Here is a 15,530-nt window from a genome sequence, read left to right as displayed (position 1 = left end):
CAGTGAGTATTGTACGGTATGAATTTTACCGTTATTCAATACTTTTCATATCCAAACATCAGAATGCATCTCGAGCTGTCGGGTTGTTTAGTGGCCATAACGGTGGCTGAATCCTGAACTCTTCATCAAGTCAACATAAATACAACTACAAACGGTTTCCAAGATGCAGAAATTATATTCCTCAACAGCCGTCAGCCATTTTTATTTTTAAAAATCATGGTTTTTCTTACCCAAAATAAATCCAGAATATTTAATCAACCAAGGGCTGTGACACAATACTGTGTGTGTGTGTGTTTTACTACTTTTATTGGTTGATGACAACAAAAACATCTGAAAAAGAAAATAATTTCAGGCTTTATTTCCTGTTTTTAATGATGCAAATCGTCGTTTTGTTCTACTATAAAATATCTATGTTAACAGAATCTCTGCAAAGTTTGACTTTGAAGTGAAGTTAAATATGTTTAGTAATTTATTGAGTGCAGACTTTGTGAATCGGAGGTTTACGTCTGTTGGACGCAGAAATGCTCTGACTTTCTTCCTGGACCTTGAACGCCTCTTGTTCCTCAACAGAGGAGTTCTGCTCAAGATGCTCCAACACACACCAACAGGTATTATTTCTCCAGAAGTAAGTACAACACACACCAAGCAAGGCGCCAATCATGTGTAGCATCAAGCTAGAGAAATACACATTTATATTTTCATAACTTTGGGATCTCTCGCCCTTCATATTTATGGTTTATGTTAATATTCATGGTTGCATTGTGTTATGAACATGTAAAGACACTTATATGCTCTTGTAAGTCTTTTGCTGAGTCACATCAGAGGTTTGGCATCGATTCCTGGAGAACGAGGTTTGGAGAGTGAGGAAGACCTCCTGATGAAGAGTTCTGCCTCTTGGGACGCGCCTCGTCTCAGAATATGTTTTGTTTTGCATGAGAACATTTCCTCCATCACGCTCTTCAACCTGCTAGTGAAATCATGCTGCGTGGCTCCAGCTCCAGATCCAGATGATGACGATGAAGCTGACAACGATGAAGAGGATGTACGCGCCGAACAGCAGGCGGTCGATGACCGCCCCGACCATCCGCCATTCCTGCGTGTTTCTGTTGCCCTGGAAGTGTTCGTCTGTCTGGCGGCGGATGGCCTCCAGGTCTCTGCTCAGCTTCCTCAGCTCCTGCAGGGCCGGATCCTCCAGGAGGGAGGAGGGCTTCCCAGGAGGAGCTTCATCGGAGACGTGGTCCAGACGGGAGGCTGAGATGCTGCTGCTGCTGGGAGTTTGTTCTGGCAGCAACAAAGAACAGCTTGTCATATGAAAATAGATGAACATGTCAAATCTATATCGCACCTCAATTAGATCATCCAATGGCCATGGAACACAGTTACTTCTGATTTAAAGGGAAGGCCTTTCATATTGATGTTAATAACGACGTCATACCTCTCGTAGATGGGTTGATGAAGAAAGTGCTCCTCGTGCTGATCGTCTGTCGAGGAAGACAAACCACCGCAGACAGGTACTGAAGCACGAAGACGCTGACCCAGCGGGGCATCGGACGGTACTTGCCGAAGATGTGCTGGATCCTCACGATGATGACGGTCTCCAGCAGGCTGGCCACCATCAGCGCCAGGTTGATGGAGAAGAAGACGTCTGCAGGAAAGAAAACCAACACAAAGTACTGTACGTTTTACTTTTAAACGTCCTCAGTCGTAACCTGCCGATGATCTTAGGACGTGAGCGTGTCCGGATCCTTCGACCTCCTCTCAGAAACAAGGTGACAGCTGTCACTCACTGATGAGGGGCGTGGTCTCCCCGCTGGCGGGCAGCAGGTCGTTCATGATGAGCAGGAAGACGGTGTAGCCCAGGATGAGCGTCATCTTGAAGGAGGACCGGTCCACGCTGTCGAGAGGCAGCATGAAGCTGAAGAGGTCCACGGTGATGAGGAAGCAGCTGGGGATCAGCAGGTTGACCACGTAGAGCGACGGCCGGCGTCTCAGAACCACCTTCATCGCCGACACGGGGACAACGACGCAAAGTCTTACTCACGCTGTGAGCATTCAGCTTCTTTTCTGTCTGAATTTATATGCCGAATCATTGACTTTGGTTCCTTGGATCCAAAGCAAAGTCAAATAGATTTGATTTATATTTGATTTGGAAGTCTAGCTGTTTTTCTGTCTACAGAAACTCATTCGCTTCACAATTTGATTTACAAACTGAAAAAACGATAAACATATTTTCCGCTCACGTAGAATTCGATCTCGGAGTAGCTTCCCAGATCTAAAGCCAGCGTGGAAAAGCTGACGTCGATCCCGATGAGCTCCCAGTCGCCGTTGGTCACCAACACGTCGCGAGACTCCGTCAGTATTTGTTCGGCCGTGCTGCCTTGAAGCAGCCGGATGTCTGACGCTGGAACCAAACGCAGCCGCTCATGAAAAAGTCTTTTCAATGATCTGAACAACAGAACAACTGATCCCAACACAAAATGAATTCATGTCAGTCAACTTACGTCAACACAACTGCTTCTACACAAAGCTGCTGTGTCTCATTTCCTCACACAGTTTAAAGAGTTTTATGTTTAATGTTTCGGCCGTTTACCAAAGTGCAGATATGATCCGAAGGTCAGCGAGCAGTTCTGGATGTCGAAGGGGAACGTGTAGATGTTCAAGCGGCAGGAAGTGACCACCCTGATGGGCTTGTCGTCCAACACGTGACCCGTGTTGTACAAGTACACAAAGGGAGTTTTGGGAAATTTGTCCTCGTCCATGCTGAAATAGAAACACAACTATTAATTATGAATTCATGAATTACTCGCATTGTGAAAGAAGAGAGGGATCCAGAAGGCTGCAGGAAGTTGAAAGGGTTTCTGAAGGGACACTTCCACCTTCGTCCACAGGGGGCGCCAGAATCAACACAAAGTGTACGATTCTTGTATTTAACTGAAATGAGTTTTTATTCCTGAACAAGTCAAAGTCTCAGCGTTTGAAAAGTAGATCCTTCAGCTCCATCGACCAGCAGGAGCTCAAAGATTGTTTCTCATAAGATATTTCAGATTCTACTTCAAATTAAAGTTGTTCCTCTTTTGGTCAATCATGAGCAAAAAGACGACTGAACATCTTTTGAACTCACAACTCTGCGATGTGGATATCTGGGATCCAGAGCTTGTCTCGAGGGATGGAGACGCGTTTACTTCCACATTCCTTCTCCTCCCAGCTCAGACCCTCGATGTCCCACTCCTACACACATCACACAACATCACACAACATCACAACATCCTGCAGCTCAGAGCATCACAACGCAACACACACACTGTTTCTGACCTTTTGTCCTCAACAGCCAACGTCACCATCATTCAGGGAAAGAATACCTGATATTTTAACATTTTCACAAGTAAACATGGACTTTCACCTTTCATATAAACCTCCTACACCTTGAATTAGCTTATTTTTCTACAAACAATAAACAATGTCATCATAATCATTTTAAAGGTGATGTAATCACGTCAAAATCTGCACATCGTGTGTTTTGTGGCCAAAGACCTTTCGTTAGTTTAGACTCACGAGGACGAGCCATAAGACGGACGTCAGCGTTTGAGCCTTTTCATCCTGCAGAGGAAACATATGTTTGATCCAATTAGAGTTAAACTGATTATGAGTTTGATTTAATGATCAATTTATAAAAGAAATGCATGAAAGGTGTGTGAGGCGACGCACCACGCCCACCAGTCCCACCACGGTGATGTCGATGGTGATGTAAACCGGACTGGAGAAGTTCTTCACAGGTCGCAGCAGTTTTTTAGAGAAGACGTTCGTCTCCAGAGCAGCAAACAAGGACTCAGGAGTCGGACTCGTGCAGTTTAATGCTGCTGCAAAACCTGGAAGTGAAGAGAAAGTAGAAAACAATGTTTGGAAGTAGGAAGTCACATTTCTTTTATTTGCATTCATACACGAGCGTTTAGGATCTTAAGCTGCTGTGAACAAGCTGGTGAAGCATGTCTGTGCTGACAAAAGCTTTTTGACCGATATCTTGAGATAAAAAGTGAATTATCATGTTTTTATCTTAATAAAACAAGTCAATTATCGTGAAGAAAACAAATACCTTTTGCAATATAAATGCGAGTGTCTGCAACATTTGGTTGTTCACAGCTGGACGATGCTTCAGAACACACATCATGTCCACCACACACTTCCTCAATGAATTATAACTTTAATGAGCACGAGACCCACAGATGACGCAACACACTTGTTCTGGTGTAAAACACGAGTTAACGGCTTCTGTCACTAAACTCTGAATTTATCTGAAAACTGAAAAGCGGCATCATTCCTGATTAGTTTTCTTGAGGTCATGTGAAACCTGACGGTACATTTTAAATACATCTTATTATTTTGTTTTGCAGGACCAGAAGTGGCTGAAGTTTCTCGACAACGTCGCTGCTCAACCCTGATCTCTGTTGCTGGAAGTCGAGTTGTCTCACCGGGAAGCAGCAGGAAGCAGACGAGGCCGAGCTCAGCGGCGTCCACAGCGCTCATCCTCGGTGGTCGTTGAGCTTTTCTCTGAACTTTACAGGAGCAGCTGTTCCTCCGTGAGCGTGAGACGATCACAGCGATATGTATTCATGTAGAACAATTCAAGGTGCTGGTGTTGACTCTACAGCGGCTGCAGCATGACGCTCTCTCTTCCCAGAGAGTCACCTGAGCCGTTTGCATAATGTGTGGATACTGCGACCGGTTTTCGACTCTTCTTCATGTGTTGTGTCTTCGACGTGTCAACACAATATATTTGTGACAGTTGACTCCAGCTGCACTCGGCTGCTCGTGTCTGAATGGATGCATCGATTCAGCCGTCACTTCCTGTCAGAGCGTGTTCACACAGACTGTGACGAGGGGAAGCCGACAGTGAGATCAATGAGATCAATGAGATTAATGAGTTCATTGAGATTAATGAGTTCATTGAGATTATTGAGATTAATGAGTTCATTGAGATTAAGGGCACGGCCGCCTCCTTTTGTCACGATTTGTAGTTTGCTTCCTGTTTTATTTTGTAGTCCCGTGTGTCTCTGCACTTCCTGCTCTGGTGGTTGTGTGTGATTGTGTGTCTGCCTGGTTCCTGGTTGTGTATCCCTGCACCTGTGCTGTGATCATGTGTTGCATTCTTTACATCCTGGACATCCTGACTCGTGAGGAAAAGGAAAAGCAGACTGCAGCACTGACGGCTTTAATGGGACCAACAGAGAAGGTGTGTCACGTTAGCACATATTAAAGCACGACTACTGTCGCACATTATCTGATATGGAGCACACAAAATGAATAATAGAGGTCCGAGGTTTGACCCCTGGGGGACTCCACTCAGATCCATGATCATTAAAGACAGCAGGACAGCCTCTACCTGAGCTCAGTACCAAATAATCCAACAGATTACTTTATATTCAAGAAATTGATAAAGAAAAATGTCTTTCTCAACAACCTTGAGCTAAATAACTACAGGACAAAAAACTAGCAGCAGAAGAAATAAATACAAAAACAACATTACAGAAACAAAAACGTATAAATGTTGTTTGTTTGGACTTCTAGTTAAACAGAATTTAAAATGTTACTTAGATTACACATCGCCCTGAATGGATCCTTCAGGACAGGCCGATGCTTCAGGACAGGCCGATGCTTCAGGACGGGCCGATGCTTCAGGACAGGCCGATGCTTCAGGACAGGCCGATGCTTCAGGACAGGCCGATGCTTCAGGACAGGCCGATGCAACGTTGTTTACAAACAGGAAACAACAAATCCATATAAACATACTGGTCTGAACGCAGACGTCAATCATCTCGGTCATTTGCCGAAAAGCATAAATAGCATTTTAAAATAAATACAAATTAAAAAAATAGAACCAGGTCAAAAACATCAAGAACATATTTATATTTAATATTTACAATGACACGCTGCAAAAGCTTCTGAACACACACACACACACACACACACACACAGGTTTTTAAAGAAATACTTTGGTCCGGTTGTTTACATTTAATATAAATGGGATCAGCAGCGTTGGGGACTGGACCCTCCCTCCATGTGGACCTACACGTTGTTCAAGATCCAGATGCAGATGATGGTGATGAAGGAGGCGGAGATGAAGACGATGTACAAGCAGAACAGCAGCCGGTCGATCACCGTGCCGACCATCTGCCAGTCCTGCGACGCCTCGCCGCCCTGGAAGTGTTTGTCCATCTGCAGCCGGATGGCCGTGAGGTCTCGACTCAGCTTCCTCAGCTCGTCCAGGTTCACGTCCAGAAGAGGTTTCTCTGGAGGAGCGTCGCTCTGCAGCGCTTTAGAAGAAATGATGCTGGCGATCACTGCTGGGTGAGGAGAAAGAATTAATACATAAACTACTAATATCTATCTATCTATTCACTTTTCTTATATACTCGTGTTTTTGTCATCAGAACTTTGTTCAAACATTCTTTAGATGTAGAAGCAGTTGTGGGGACAGAAATACTAATGAAAGAATATATATTCATAACATTTATACCTTGGGTGGGCGGGTGGATGGAGACTGTGATGCGGTTGTCCTTCTTTGGAGGGAGACAAACAACAATGGCGATGTACTTCAGCACGAGGACGGCGACCCAGTTGGGAACCGGTCCGTACTGGCTGGAGCTGAACTGGATGTTGGTGATGAACACGGTCTCCAGCAGGCTGGCCACCATCAGAGCCAGACTGATGCAGAAGAAGACGTCTGCAGGGAGTCAGACAGGTACGGTTCAGACACCAGGAGATGGTTTTAATGCATCTTCACTGTGACTCTACGTCCAACAGAGCTGTCACTCACTGATGAGGGGCGTGGTCTCGCCGGTGACGGGCAGCAGGTCGTTCATGATGAGCAGGAAGACGGTGTAGCCCAGGATGAGCGTCATCTTGAAGGAGGACCGGTCCACGCTGTCAGGAGGCATCATGAAGCTGAAGAGGTCCACGGTGATGAGGAAGCAGCTGGGGATCAGCAGGTTGACCACGTAGAGGAGCGGCCGGCGCTTCAGAACCACCTTGGGAAGAGAAACAATCCATCAATCCATCAATCAATCAATCCATCAGTCCATCAATCCATCAATCCATCAATCCATCCATTGTGAAGCATTCGCTTCACAATTTGATTTACAAACTGAAAAAACGATAAACATATTTTCCGCTCACGTAGAATTCGATCTCGGAGTAGCTTCCCAGATCTAAAGCCAGCGTGGAAAAGCTGACGTCGATCCCGATGAGCTCCCAGTCGCCGTTGGTCACCAACACGTCGCGAGACTCCGTCAGTATTTGTTCGGCCGTGCTGCCTTGAAGCAGCCGGATGTCTGACGCTGGAACCAAACGCAGCCGCTCATGAAAAAGTCTTTTCAATGATCTGAACAACAGAACAACTGATCCCAACACAAAATGAATTCATGTCAGTCAACTTACGTCAACACAACTGCTTCTACACAAAGCTGCTGTGTCTCATTTCCTCACACAGTTTAAAGAGTTTTATGTTTAATGTTTCGGCCGTTTACCAAAGTGCAGATATGATCCGAAGGTCAGCGAGCAGTTCTGGATGTCGAAGGGGAACGTGTAGACGTTCAAGCGGCAGGAAGTGACCACCCTGATGGGCTTGTCGTCCAACACGTGACCCGTGTTGTACAAGTACACAAAGGGAGTTTTGGGAAATTTGTCCTCGCCTATGCTGAAATAGAAACACAACTATTAATTATGAATTCATGAATTACTCGCATTGTGAAAGAAGAGAGGGATCCAGAAGGCTGCAGGAAGTTGAAAGGGTTTCTGAAGGGACACTTCCACCTTCGTCCACAGGGGGCGCCAGAATCAACACAAAGTGTACGATTCTTGTATTTAACTGAAATGAGTTTTTATTCCTGAACAAGTCAAAGTCTCAGCGTTTGAAAAGTAGATCCTTCAGCTCCATCGACCAGCAGGAGCTCAAAGATTGTTTCTCATAAGATATTTCAGATTCTACTTCAAATTAAAGTTGTTCCTCTTTTGGTCAATCATGAGCAAAAAGACGACTGAACATCTTTTGAACTCACAACTCTGCGATGTGGATATCTGGGATCCAGAGCTTGTCTCGAGGGATGGAGACGCGTTTACTTCCACATTCCTTCTCCTCCCAGCTCAGACCCTCGATGTCCCACTCCTACACACATCACACAACATCACACAACATCACAACATCCTGCAGCTCAGAGCATCACAACGCAACACACACACTGTTTCTGACCTTTTGTCCTCAACAGCCAACGTCACCATCATTCAGGGAAAGAATACCTGATATTTTAACATTTTCACAAGTAAACATGGACTTTCACCTTTCATATAAACCTCCTACACCTTGAATTAGCTTATTTTTCTACAAACAATAAACAATGTCATCATAATCATTTTAAAGGTGATGTAATCACGTCAAAATCTGCACATCGTGTGTTTTGTGGCCAAAGACCTTTCGTTAGTTTAGACTCACGAGGACGAGCCATAAGACGGACGTCAGCGTTTGAGCCTTTTCATCCTGCAGAGGAAACATATGTTTGATCCAATTAGAGTTAAACTGATTATGAGTTTGATTTAATGATCAATTTATAAAAGAAATGCATGAAAGGTGTGTGAGGCGACGCACCACGCCCACCAGTCCCACCACGGTGATGTCGATGGTGATGTAAACCGGACTGGAGAAGTTCTTCACAGGTCGCAGCAGTTTTTTAGAGAAGACGTTCGTCTCCAGAGCAGCAAACAAGGACTCAGGAGTCGGACTCGTGCAGTTTAATGCTGCTGCAAAACCTGGAAGTGAAGAGAAAGTAGAAAACAATGTTTGGAAGTAGGAAGTCACATTTCTTTTATTTGCATTCATACACGAGCGTTTAGGATCTTAAGCTGCTGTGAACAAGCTGGTGAAGCATGTCTGTGCTGACAAAAGCTTTTTGACCGATATCTTGAGATAAAAAGTGAATTATCATGTTTTTATCTTAATAAAACAAGTCAATTATCGTGAAGAAAACAAATACCTTTTGCAATATAAATGCGAGTGTCTGCAACATTTGGTTGTTCACAGCTGGACGATGCTTCAGAACACACATCATGTCCACCACACACTTCCTCAATGAATTATAACTTTAATGAGCACGAGACCCACAGATGACGCAACACACTTGTTCTGGTGTAAAACACGAGTTAACGGCTTCTGTCACTAAACTCTGAATTTATCTGAAAACTGAAAAGCGGCATCATTCCTGATTAGTTTTCTTGAGGTCATGTGAAACCTGACGGTACATTTTAAATACATCTTATTATTTTGTTTTGCAGGACCAGAAGTGGCTGAAGTTTCTCGACAACGTCGCTGCTCAACCCTGATCTCTGTTGCTGGAAGTCGAGTTGTCTCACCGGGAAGCAGCAGGAAGCAGACGAGGCCGAGCTCAGCGGCGTCCACAGCGCTCATCCTCGGTGGTCGTTGAGCTTTTCTCTGAACTTTACAGGAGCAGCTGTTCCTCCGTGAGCGTGAGACGATCACAGCGATATGTATTCATGTAGAACAATTCAAGGTGCTGGTGTTGACTCTACAGCGGCTGCAGCATGACGCTCTCTCTTCCCAGAGAGTCACCTGAGCCGTTTGCATAATGTGTGGATACTGCGACCGGTTTTCGACTCTTCTTCATGTGTTGTGTCTTCGACGTGTCAACACAATATATTTGTGACAGTTGACTCCAGCTGCACTCGGCTGCTCGTGTCTGAATGGATGCATCGATTCAGCCGTCACTTCCTGTCAGAGCGTGTTCACACAGACTGTGACGAGGGGAAGCCGACAGTGAGATCAATGAGATCAATGAGATTATTGAGATTAATGAGTTCATTGAGATTAATGAGTTCATTGAGATTATTGAGATTAATGAGTTCATTGAGATTAAGGGCACGGCCGCCTCCTTTTGTCACGATTTGTAGTTTGCTTCCTGTTTTATTTTGTAGTCCCGTGTGTCTCTGCACTTCCTGCTCTGGTGGTTGTGTGTGATTGTGTGTCTGCCTGGTTCCTGGTTGTGTATCCCTGCACCTGTGCTGTGATCATGTGTTGCATTCTTTACATCCTGGACATCCTGACTCGTGAGGAAAAGGAAAAGCAGACTGCAGCACTGACGGCTTTAATGGGACCAACAGAGAAGGTGTGTCACGTTAGCACATATTAAAGCACGACTACTGTCGCACATTATCTGATATGGAGCACACAAAATGAATAATAGAGGTCCGAGGTTTGACCCCTGGGGGACTCCACTCAGATCCATGATCATTAAAGACAGCAGGACAGCCTCTACCTGAGCTCAGTACCAAATAATCCAACAGATTACTTTATATTCAAGAAATTGATAAAGAAAAATGTCTTTCTCAACAACCTTGAGCTAAATAACTACAGGACAAAAAACTAGCAGCAGAAGAAATAAATACAAAAACAACATTACAGAAACAAAAACGTATAAATGTTGTTTGTTTGGACTTCTAGTTAAACAGAATTTAAAATGTTACTTAGATTACACATCGCCCTGAATGGATCCTTCAGGACAGGCCGATGCTTCAGGACGGGCCGATGCTTCAGGACAGGCCGATGCTTCAGGACAGGCCGATGCTTCAGGACAGGCCGATGCTTCAGGACAGGCCGATGCTTCAGGACAGGCTGATCCAGACGCACCACATGGAGATGATGACCAGCGCGTAGCAGGAGATGAGCAGCAGATAGATTCTGAAGAGCAGGAAGTCCAGGACGTACCCGACATGGCACCACTGGTCCAGCAGCTCGCTCTCCCTGTGCATGGAGGTGAGGTGGGCGTGCAGCTCTCTCAGGTATTCACAGATCTGCAGCAGTTCAGGTGCAGAAGCTGCAGCTGGCGGGAGAATAGTAACAGGAGGGATCGCAGTTTAACGATGGAGTTGCTGTCTGAAGTTAAAGATCAACCACATGACTGAAGGAAGACGGTGATCCGCTGACGTTCTGTCACTATAAGTATATTTCACAGTCTGACAGATTCTTAGCTGCAGTTGTCAGAAGTGACGGCAGTGTCCGTTCACGGAGTTGGATACCTGCGCTGCTGGCCGGGTTCTGGCCCGGCGTCTGGCTCGCTGGTTGGATGACCCACAACCCGGAGTCCCCGTGAGGAACGTCCGGTTGGTCCTCCTGCGCTGCAGCCGGGGGCTTGATGCCCGCCGGCCATCGGTAGCAGATGAGGTTAGCGATGTGTTTGAGGACGAGCACCCGGACCCAGCCGGGAACCTCTTGGTACTTCATGGAGTTGTGGTGGAGGACGTTGGTAATGATGACCGTCTCCAACAGGCTGATGACCATGAGGGCCAGACACACAGAGAAGTATATACCTGAAGGAAACACATCAGAGGCATTGTAAAAGGAAAACATATTTCTTCAGCAGCAGAAGACGGAGAATAAATCTGCAGAACATTGAGAGCCGTCGGCCCGTTCCATCGACTCAAAGTAAAGAAACGCTTCAGTGCATAATTCATAAAACTGATGCAGTGCCACAACAATATTATTATTATTAAAGACGTTTGAAGTATATGACACTGGATGTCCTTTTATTTGATTCTTCATAATCATCGAATTAAAACAAATTCAACAATTCGTCAAACATTTTAAAAGATGTCACAAGCTCTTAATATATATATATATATATATATATATATATATATATATATATATATATATATATATATATATATAGGCCTCTCCGTGCCACAGACCGATGATGGGCGTGCCGTTGGCGGTGCTGGGCAGCAGGTCGTTCATGATGAGCAGGAACACGGTGTAGCCCAGGATGAGCGTCATCTTGAAGGAGGCGCGGTCCACGCTGTGCGGCGGCAGGTAGAAGGACAGGATGTCGATGAGCATCAGGAAGGAGCTGGGGATCAGCAGGTTGACCACGTAGAGCACCGGCCGTCGCTTTATGACCACCTGAAGAAGAAAGTCATTTGTAAGTGTTGGTTATCAATAACCTTTATGGAAGATAACAATACTACAACAAATATAACATCTACATACATCAAAACTAAGGAGGGAAACATGCATTTCACATGACGTGTAACAACTGCAATGTTTTAATGTTTAGATATTATTCTTGAGGAAACGGTCGTATAATGATATGGAGACTGTGTAACCTGCAATATCTGATTTGGCCACTGGGGGCAACATGAACAGTCACTGGTTCACTCTTTCAGCTGCAGCTCCAACATGTTTCCTGTGACGACGCTCCAGTGTGTCCAGAGCTTCTCGTGTCTGCAGCTCTGAACAAGCGGCTGGAAGCTTCCTGATGTGCTAACAACACTATGAGAGCGCTTTGAATAGACCAAAACAGCTGTTTGTGTTTTATTTACAGCTGATGCTGATGATATGACCTCAGTTAAAGTCCCCTCACCCAGAAGGTGATGATGTCCCATTCGTCGACCCCAAATTTGAGGATGGAGGTCTCTCCCACTATGTCCACCAGCTCCCACTCGCCGCTGGCCTCCAGGTAACGCTTTGAGTTCTGAGACATCTCCTGAAAGGTCAGCGCTGGACTGACCCTCACATCCCTGACTGAGAGACAATGAGAGAAGGACAGCGAGTGCTGCAGTTTAATCAAAGTCAAGCTCAATGAATAATTAACAAAACGTATTAACTAATTATTCACATCGTGATTTATGCTTTTGTTCACGTTTTCCTTTCATATTAATTTTATTCCCTGCTAAACAGATGGTAAATACATGTTCTGACCCACTAGTTTCATGTTTGGGAGTAGTTTAGGATTGTGTAAATGTTTAGAAGTCTCTTCTCACTCGTATGCATGTAGGAACCAAACGTGAACGTGCAGTTCTGCATGTCGAAAGGAAAGCTGAAGATCTTCAGGTTGCAGGCGGAGACGAGCCGCAGCATCCTGTCCCAGCGGATGTGACCGGTGTGGTTGACGTAGACGTAAGGACACGCCTGAGAAACATCGTCATCCACACTGAGGCAGGCAGGGAAGGAAACACAGGATCAGACGTGTTGTGGGTTTTTATCATTACGCTGAGGACATGATGGAGACCCTGTGACGGCGCATGAGCTTCATTGTTCTTGGTGCAGAACATTAGTGACGGTGCAAGTTGCAGGATGTGAGCGCAGCGTCCGTCTCATCTGTAAAGTCACTTCACGTGTGTGGACATTAAAGAGGAAACAAAACAACCAGCTGGGAAACTTACAACTCATAGACGATGATGTCTGGAGCCCAGATCTTCTTGGCAGGGAGAGAAATCTTGGTGACTCCGTCGCACTCGTCAGGGTCCCAAACCAGGAACTCATGCTGCCAGTACTGCAGGGAGGTAATGATACCTGATATGTGTACTTATACTCTCTGTTTGTGGCGTTCACTGACGGTGTATATAGTCTGCAGCCTACCTGCCTCAGCCACAGGAAGGTAGTGAGTATTTGGGTTTTCTCATTCTGAAACACAGCAGAGCTCATGTCACACGATGCAATGACCTCTAGTACATGAAGTTCTCCCAGACGTCCTCAACCCGGTTCTACGTGCTCTCAGCGTTCCTGTGTCTCACTCACCACGCCCAGCACGGCGTACAGGGTGAAGGAGATGTTGGTGATGGTGGGGTTGCTGAGGTTCACTGCCGGCCTGAAGGGCTGCAGGTCGAACACGGCCTGCAGGGCCTGGTGGGTCGGCCCGCTGTGTCCTCCTCCACAGGACAGTTTACTGCAGCACAGAGACGCTGACCGCAACACAACAGCTGTGTCACTATTCTGACATCACTTTGCGTGACGACGTCATCGGACAACACGTTCACAACGACGACGTTTACTTACGAGAAGAAGTTCGTCAATAACGCAGAAGAAGGATTTAAATCTGCAGAACAATTCCTTCATTTTGAATTCAAAAGCACACGATTGATCACAAATAGAAGGAAGAAATAAATAACGTTTGTTTATACTCTATTTTTTTGCACCTTCAGGTAAATTCTTCATTCATGAAAATATTTCTAACAATAAACGGTTTCTGATTCTGATCAACTTAAATGTGTCCTGCAGACAGTAGAGAAGACCTCGTGTGGCAGCGTGAGGATAATTAAACTTGAACAGAATAAACTACATAATCATATTATTATTATTATTATTATTATTATTACTAATACTGTAATAATAACAGCGTTGCTTCTTATTTATTGAAAGGTAACATTTAGCTTTCAGAGCTTCATGTCTGGAAAATAAAAGACAAACACAACTAGAAACAATCATGTGAATAAAAGTAAATCGTTACCTGACATGAAGAGTAATAAACCTGAGACGAGCCTCATGATGATGATGATGATGATGCTGATGCTCTGATGCTCTGATGTTCTGATGCTCTGATGGACTTTCCTCCAGAGCGAGCTGGGAGAGAGAGAGAGAGAGAGAGAGAGAGAGAGAGAGAGAGAGAGAGAGAGAGAGAGAGAGAGAGAGAGAGAGAGAGAGAGAGGGAGAGGGAGAGGGAGAGGGAGGGAGAGGGAGAGGGAGAGGGAGAGGGAGAGGGAGAGGGAGAGGAAGGGAGGGAGGAAGAGAGGGAGGGAGGGGGAGGGAGGGAGAGGGAGGGAGGGAGAGGGAGGGAGGGAGGGAGGGAGGGAGGGAGGGAGGGAGGGAGGGAGGGAGGGAGAGGCTGGTTTCCACTCAGCAGGACTTGAACTGACGTTCCTCCTCTGGGGACTGAACCACAACACCTGCAGCCTGAAACAAAACCTTCAAGTAAAAGAACCCACAACATCTGGTTCTCTTTGTAGGAACCAGATGTTCCACCTGAATGTTAAAGAACTCAGACGTGCACTCCTGCAGGAAAAGGTCCACGCGGCTCCACGTTAGTTATCACAGAGTTTTAAAATACGTTCAGTTTCAAAACAAAGGAAATACGCTTGTAAATAATTGCAGATGAGGACGCTTCAGTGATATTAATATATTAATATGTAAATGACGGGACCAGGTGGAGGCTTCAGTGATATTAATATATTAATATGTAAATGACGGGACCAGGTGGCGGCTTCAGTGATATTAATATATTAATATGTAAATGACGGGACCAGGTGGAGGCTTCAGTGATATTAATATATTAATATGTAAATGACGGGACCAGGTGGAGGCTTCAGTGATATTAATATATTAATATGTAAATGACGGGACCAGCTGGCGGCTGCAGTGATATTAATATATTAATATGTAAATGACGGGACCAGCTGGCGGCTGCAGTGATATTAATATATTAATATGTAAATGACGGGACCAGCTGGCGGCTGCAGTGATATTAATATATTAATATGTAAATGACGGGACCAGCTGGCGGCTGCAGCAACATGCAGGTAGACTTGTTGTTCCACACCTCCAGTGAGCACTCGAGCATTTTGTTTTTCAACACCTCCACCGATGAGACTCACGACCGGTTTTACTTTATGATCCTGTGACTTTGTAATTCTGCTCACTCTTTCCTCTCTTCTTCTTCATCATCATCATCATCATGCTGTGTTTTATTATTTTTCTT

The 15,530-nt window shown here is 45.2% G+C and overlaps 3 protein-coding genes across 3 annotated transcripts; all 3 read right to left on the bottom strand.

The window, feature by feature from the left end:
* Positions 1-194: 194 nt before the first annotated feature.
* Positions 195-3,936, bottom strand: LOC137793803 (5-hydroxytryptamine receptor 3A-like). The gene is made up of 8 exons (XM_068590160.1): positions 3,706-3,936; positions 3,553-3,597; positions 3,122-3,228; positions 2,591-2,760; positions 2,241-2,401; positions 1,788-1,998; positions 1,436-1,645; positions 195-1,281 (listed from the first exon to the last, which is right to left on the bottom strand). Exons 1-8 carry the CDS (start codon positions 3,934-3,936, stop codon positions 977-979), a joined length of 1,440 nt encoding a protein of 479 aa, XP_068446261.1. The 3' UTR covers positions 195-976.
* A 2,060-nt stretch (positions 3,937-5,996) lies between these two features.
* LOC137793640 (5-hydroxytryptamine receptor 3A-like) lies at positions 5,997-9,451 on the bottom strand. Its single transcript, XM_068589912.1, has 9 exons — positions 9,397-9,451; positions 8,636-8,796; positions 8,483-8,527; positions 8,052-8,158; positions 7,521-7,690; positions 7,171-7,331; positions 6,812-7,022; positions 6,512-6,718; positions 5,997-6,335 (listed from the first exon to the last, which is right to left on the bottom strand). Exons 1-9 carry the CDS (start codon positions 9,449-9,451, stop codon positions 6,061-6,063), a joined length of 1,392 nt encoding a protein of 463 aa, XP_068446013.1. The 3' UTR covers positions 5,997-6,060.
* Positions 9,452-10,662: 1,211 nt separating this feature from the next.
* LOC137793802 (5-hydroxytryptamine receptor 3A-like) lies at positions 10,663-14,292 on the bottom strand. Its single transcript, XM_068590159.1, has 9 exons — positions 14,286-14,292; positions 13,577-13,740; positions 13,418-13,462; positions 13,222-13,331; positions 12,820-12,989; positions 12,420-12,580; positions 11,749-11,959; positions 11,065-11,367; positions 10,663-10,874 (listed from the first exon to the last, which is right to left on the bottom strand). Exons 1-9 carry the CDS (start codon positions 14,290-14,292, stop codon positions 10,663-10,665), a joined length of 1,383 nt encoding a protein of 460 aa, XP_068446260.1.
* Positions 14,293-15,530: the final 1,238 nt, after the last annotated feature.

This window comes from Clinocottus analis, unplaced genomic scaffold (genome assembly GCF_023055335.1).
Source record: "Clinocottus analis isolate CAN_PGR_092001 unplaced genomic scaffold, fCliAna1.0.p SCAF_23, whole genome shotgun sequence".
Taxonomy (NCBI): domain Eukaryota; kingdom Metazoa; phylum Chordata; class Actinopteri; order Perciformes; family Cottidae; genus Clinocottus; species Clinocottus analis.
This window is presented reverse-complemented; position numbering and strand designations above follow the sequence as displayed.

What these genes read in the sequence shown, in the direction of transcription:
- LOC137793803 (XM_068590160.1), bottom strand. Translation starts at nt 3,936, where the DNA reads ATGAATGCAAATAAAAGAAATGTGACTTCCTACTTCCAAACATTGTTT. An exon ending in CGGATCATATCTGCACTTTG is followed by an intron (nt 2,402 to 2,590) that starts GTAAACGGCCGA and finishes GTTTGGTTCCAG; the next exon opens with CGTCAGACATCCGGCTGCTT. An exon ending in CATCAACCCATCTACGAGAG is followed by an intron (nt 1,282 to 1,435) that starts GTATGACGTCGT and finishes TGTTGCTGCCAG; the next exon opens with AACAAACTCCCAGCAGCAGC.
- LOC137793640 (XM_068589912.1), bottom strand. Translation starts at nt 9,451, where the DNA reads ATGAGCGCTGTGGACGCCGCTGAGCTCGGCCTCGTCTGCTTCCTGCTG. An exon ending in GATATCCACATCGCAGAGTT is followed by an intron (nt 7,691 to 8,051) that starts GTGAGTTCAAAA and finishes TTTCTATTTCAG; the next exon opens with CATAGGCGAGGACAAATTTC. An exon ending in CGAGACCACGCCCCTCATCA is followed by an intron (nt 6,719 to 6,811) that starts GTGAGTGACAGC and finishes GACTCCCTGCAG; the next exon opens with ACGTCTTCTTCTGCATCAGT.
- LOC137793802 (XM_068590159.1), bottom strand. An exon ending in CCTTCCTGTGGCTGAGGCAG is followed by an intron (nt 13,332 to 13,417) that starts GTAGGCTGCAGA and finishes ACCTCCCTGCAG; the next exon opens with TACTGGCAGCATGAGTTCCT. An exon ending in CAACGGCACGCCCATCATCG is followed by an intron (nt 11,368 to 11,748) that starts GTCTGTGGCACG and finishes TGTTTCCTTCAG; the next exon opens with GTATATACTTCTCTGTGTGT.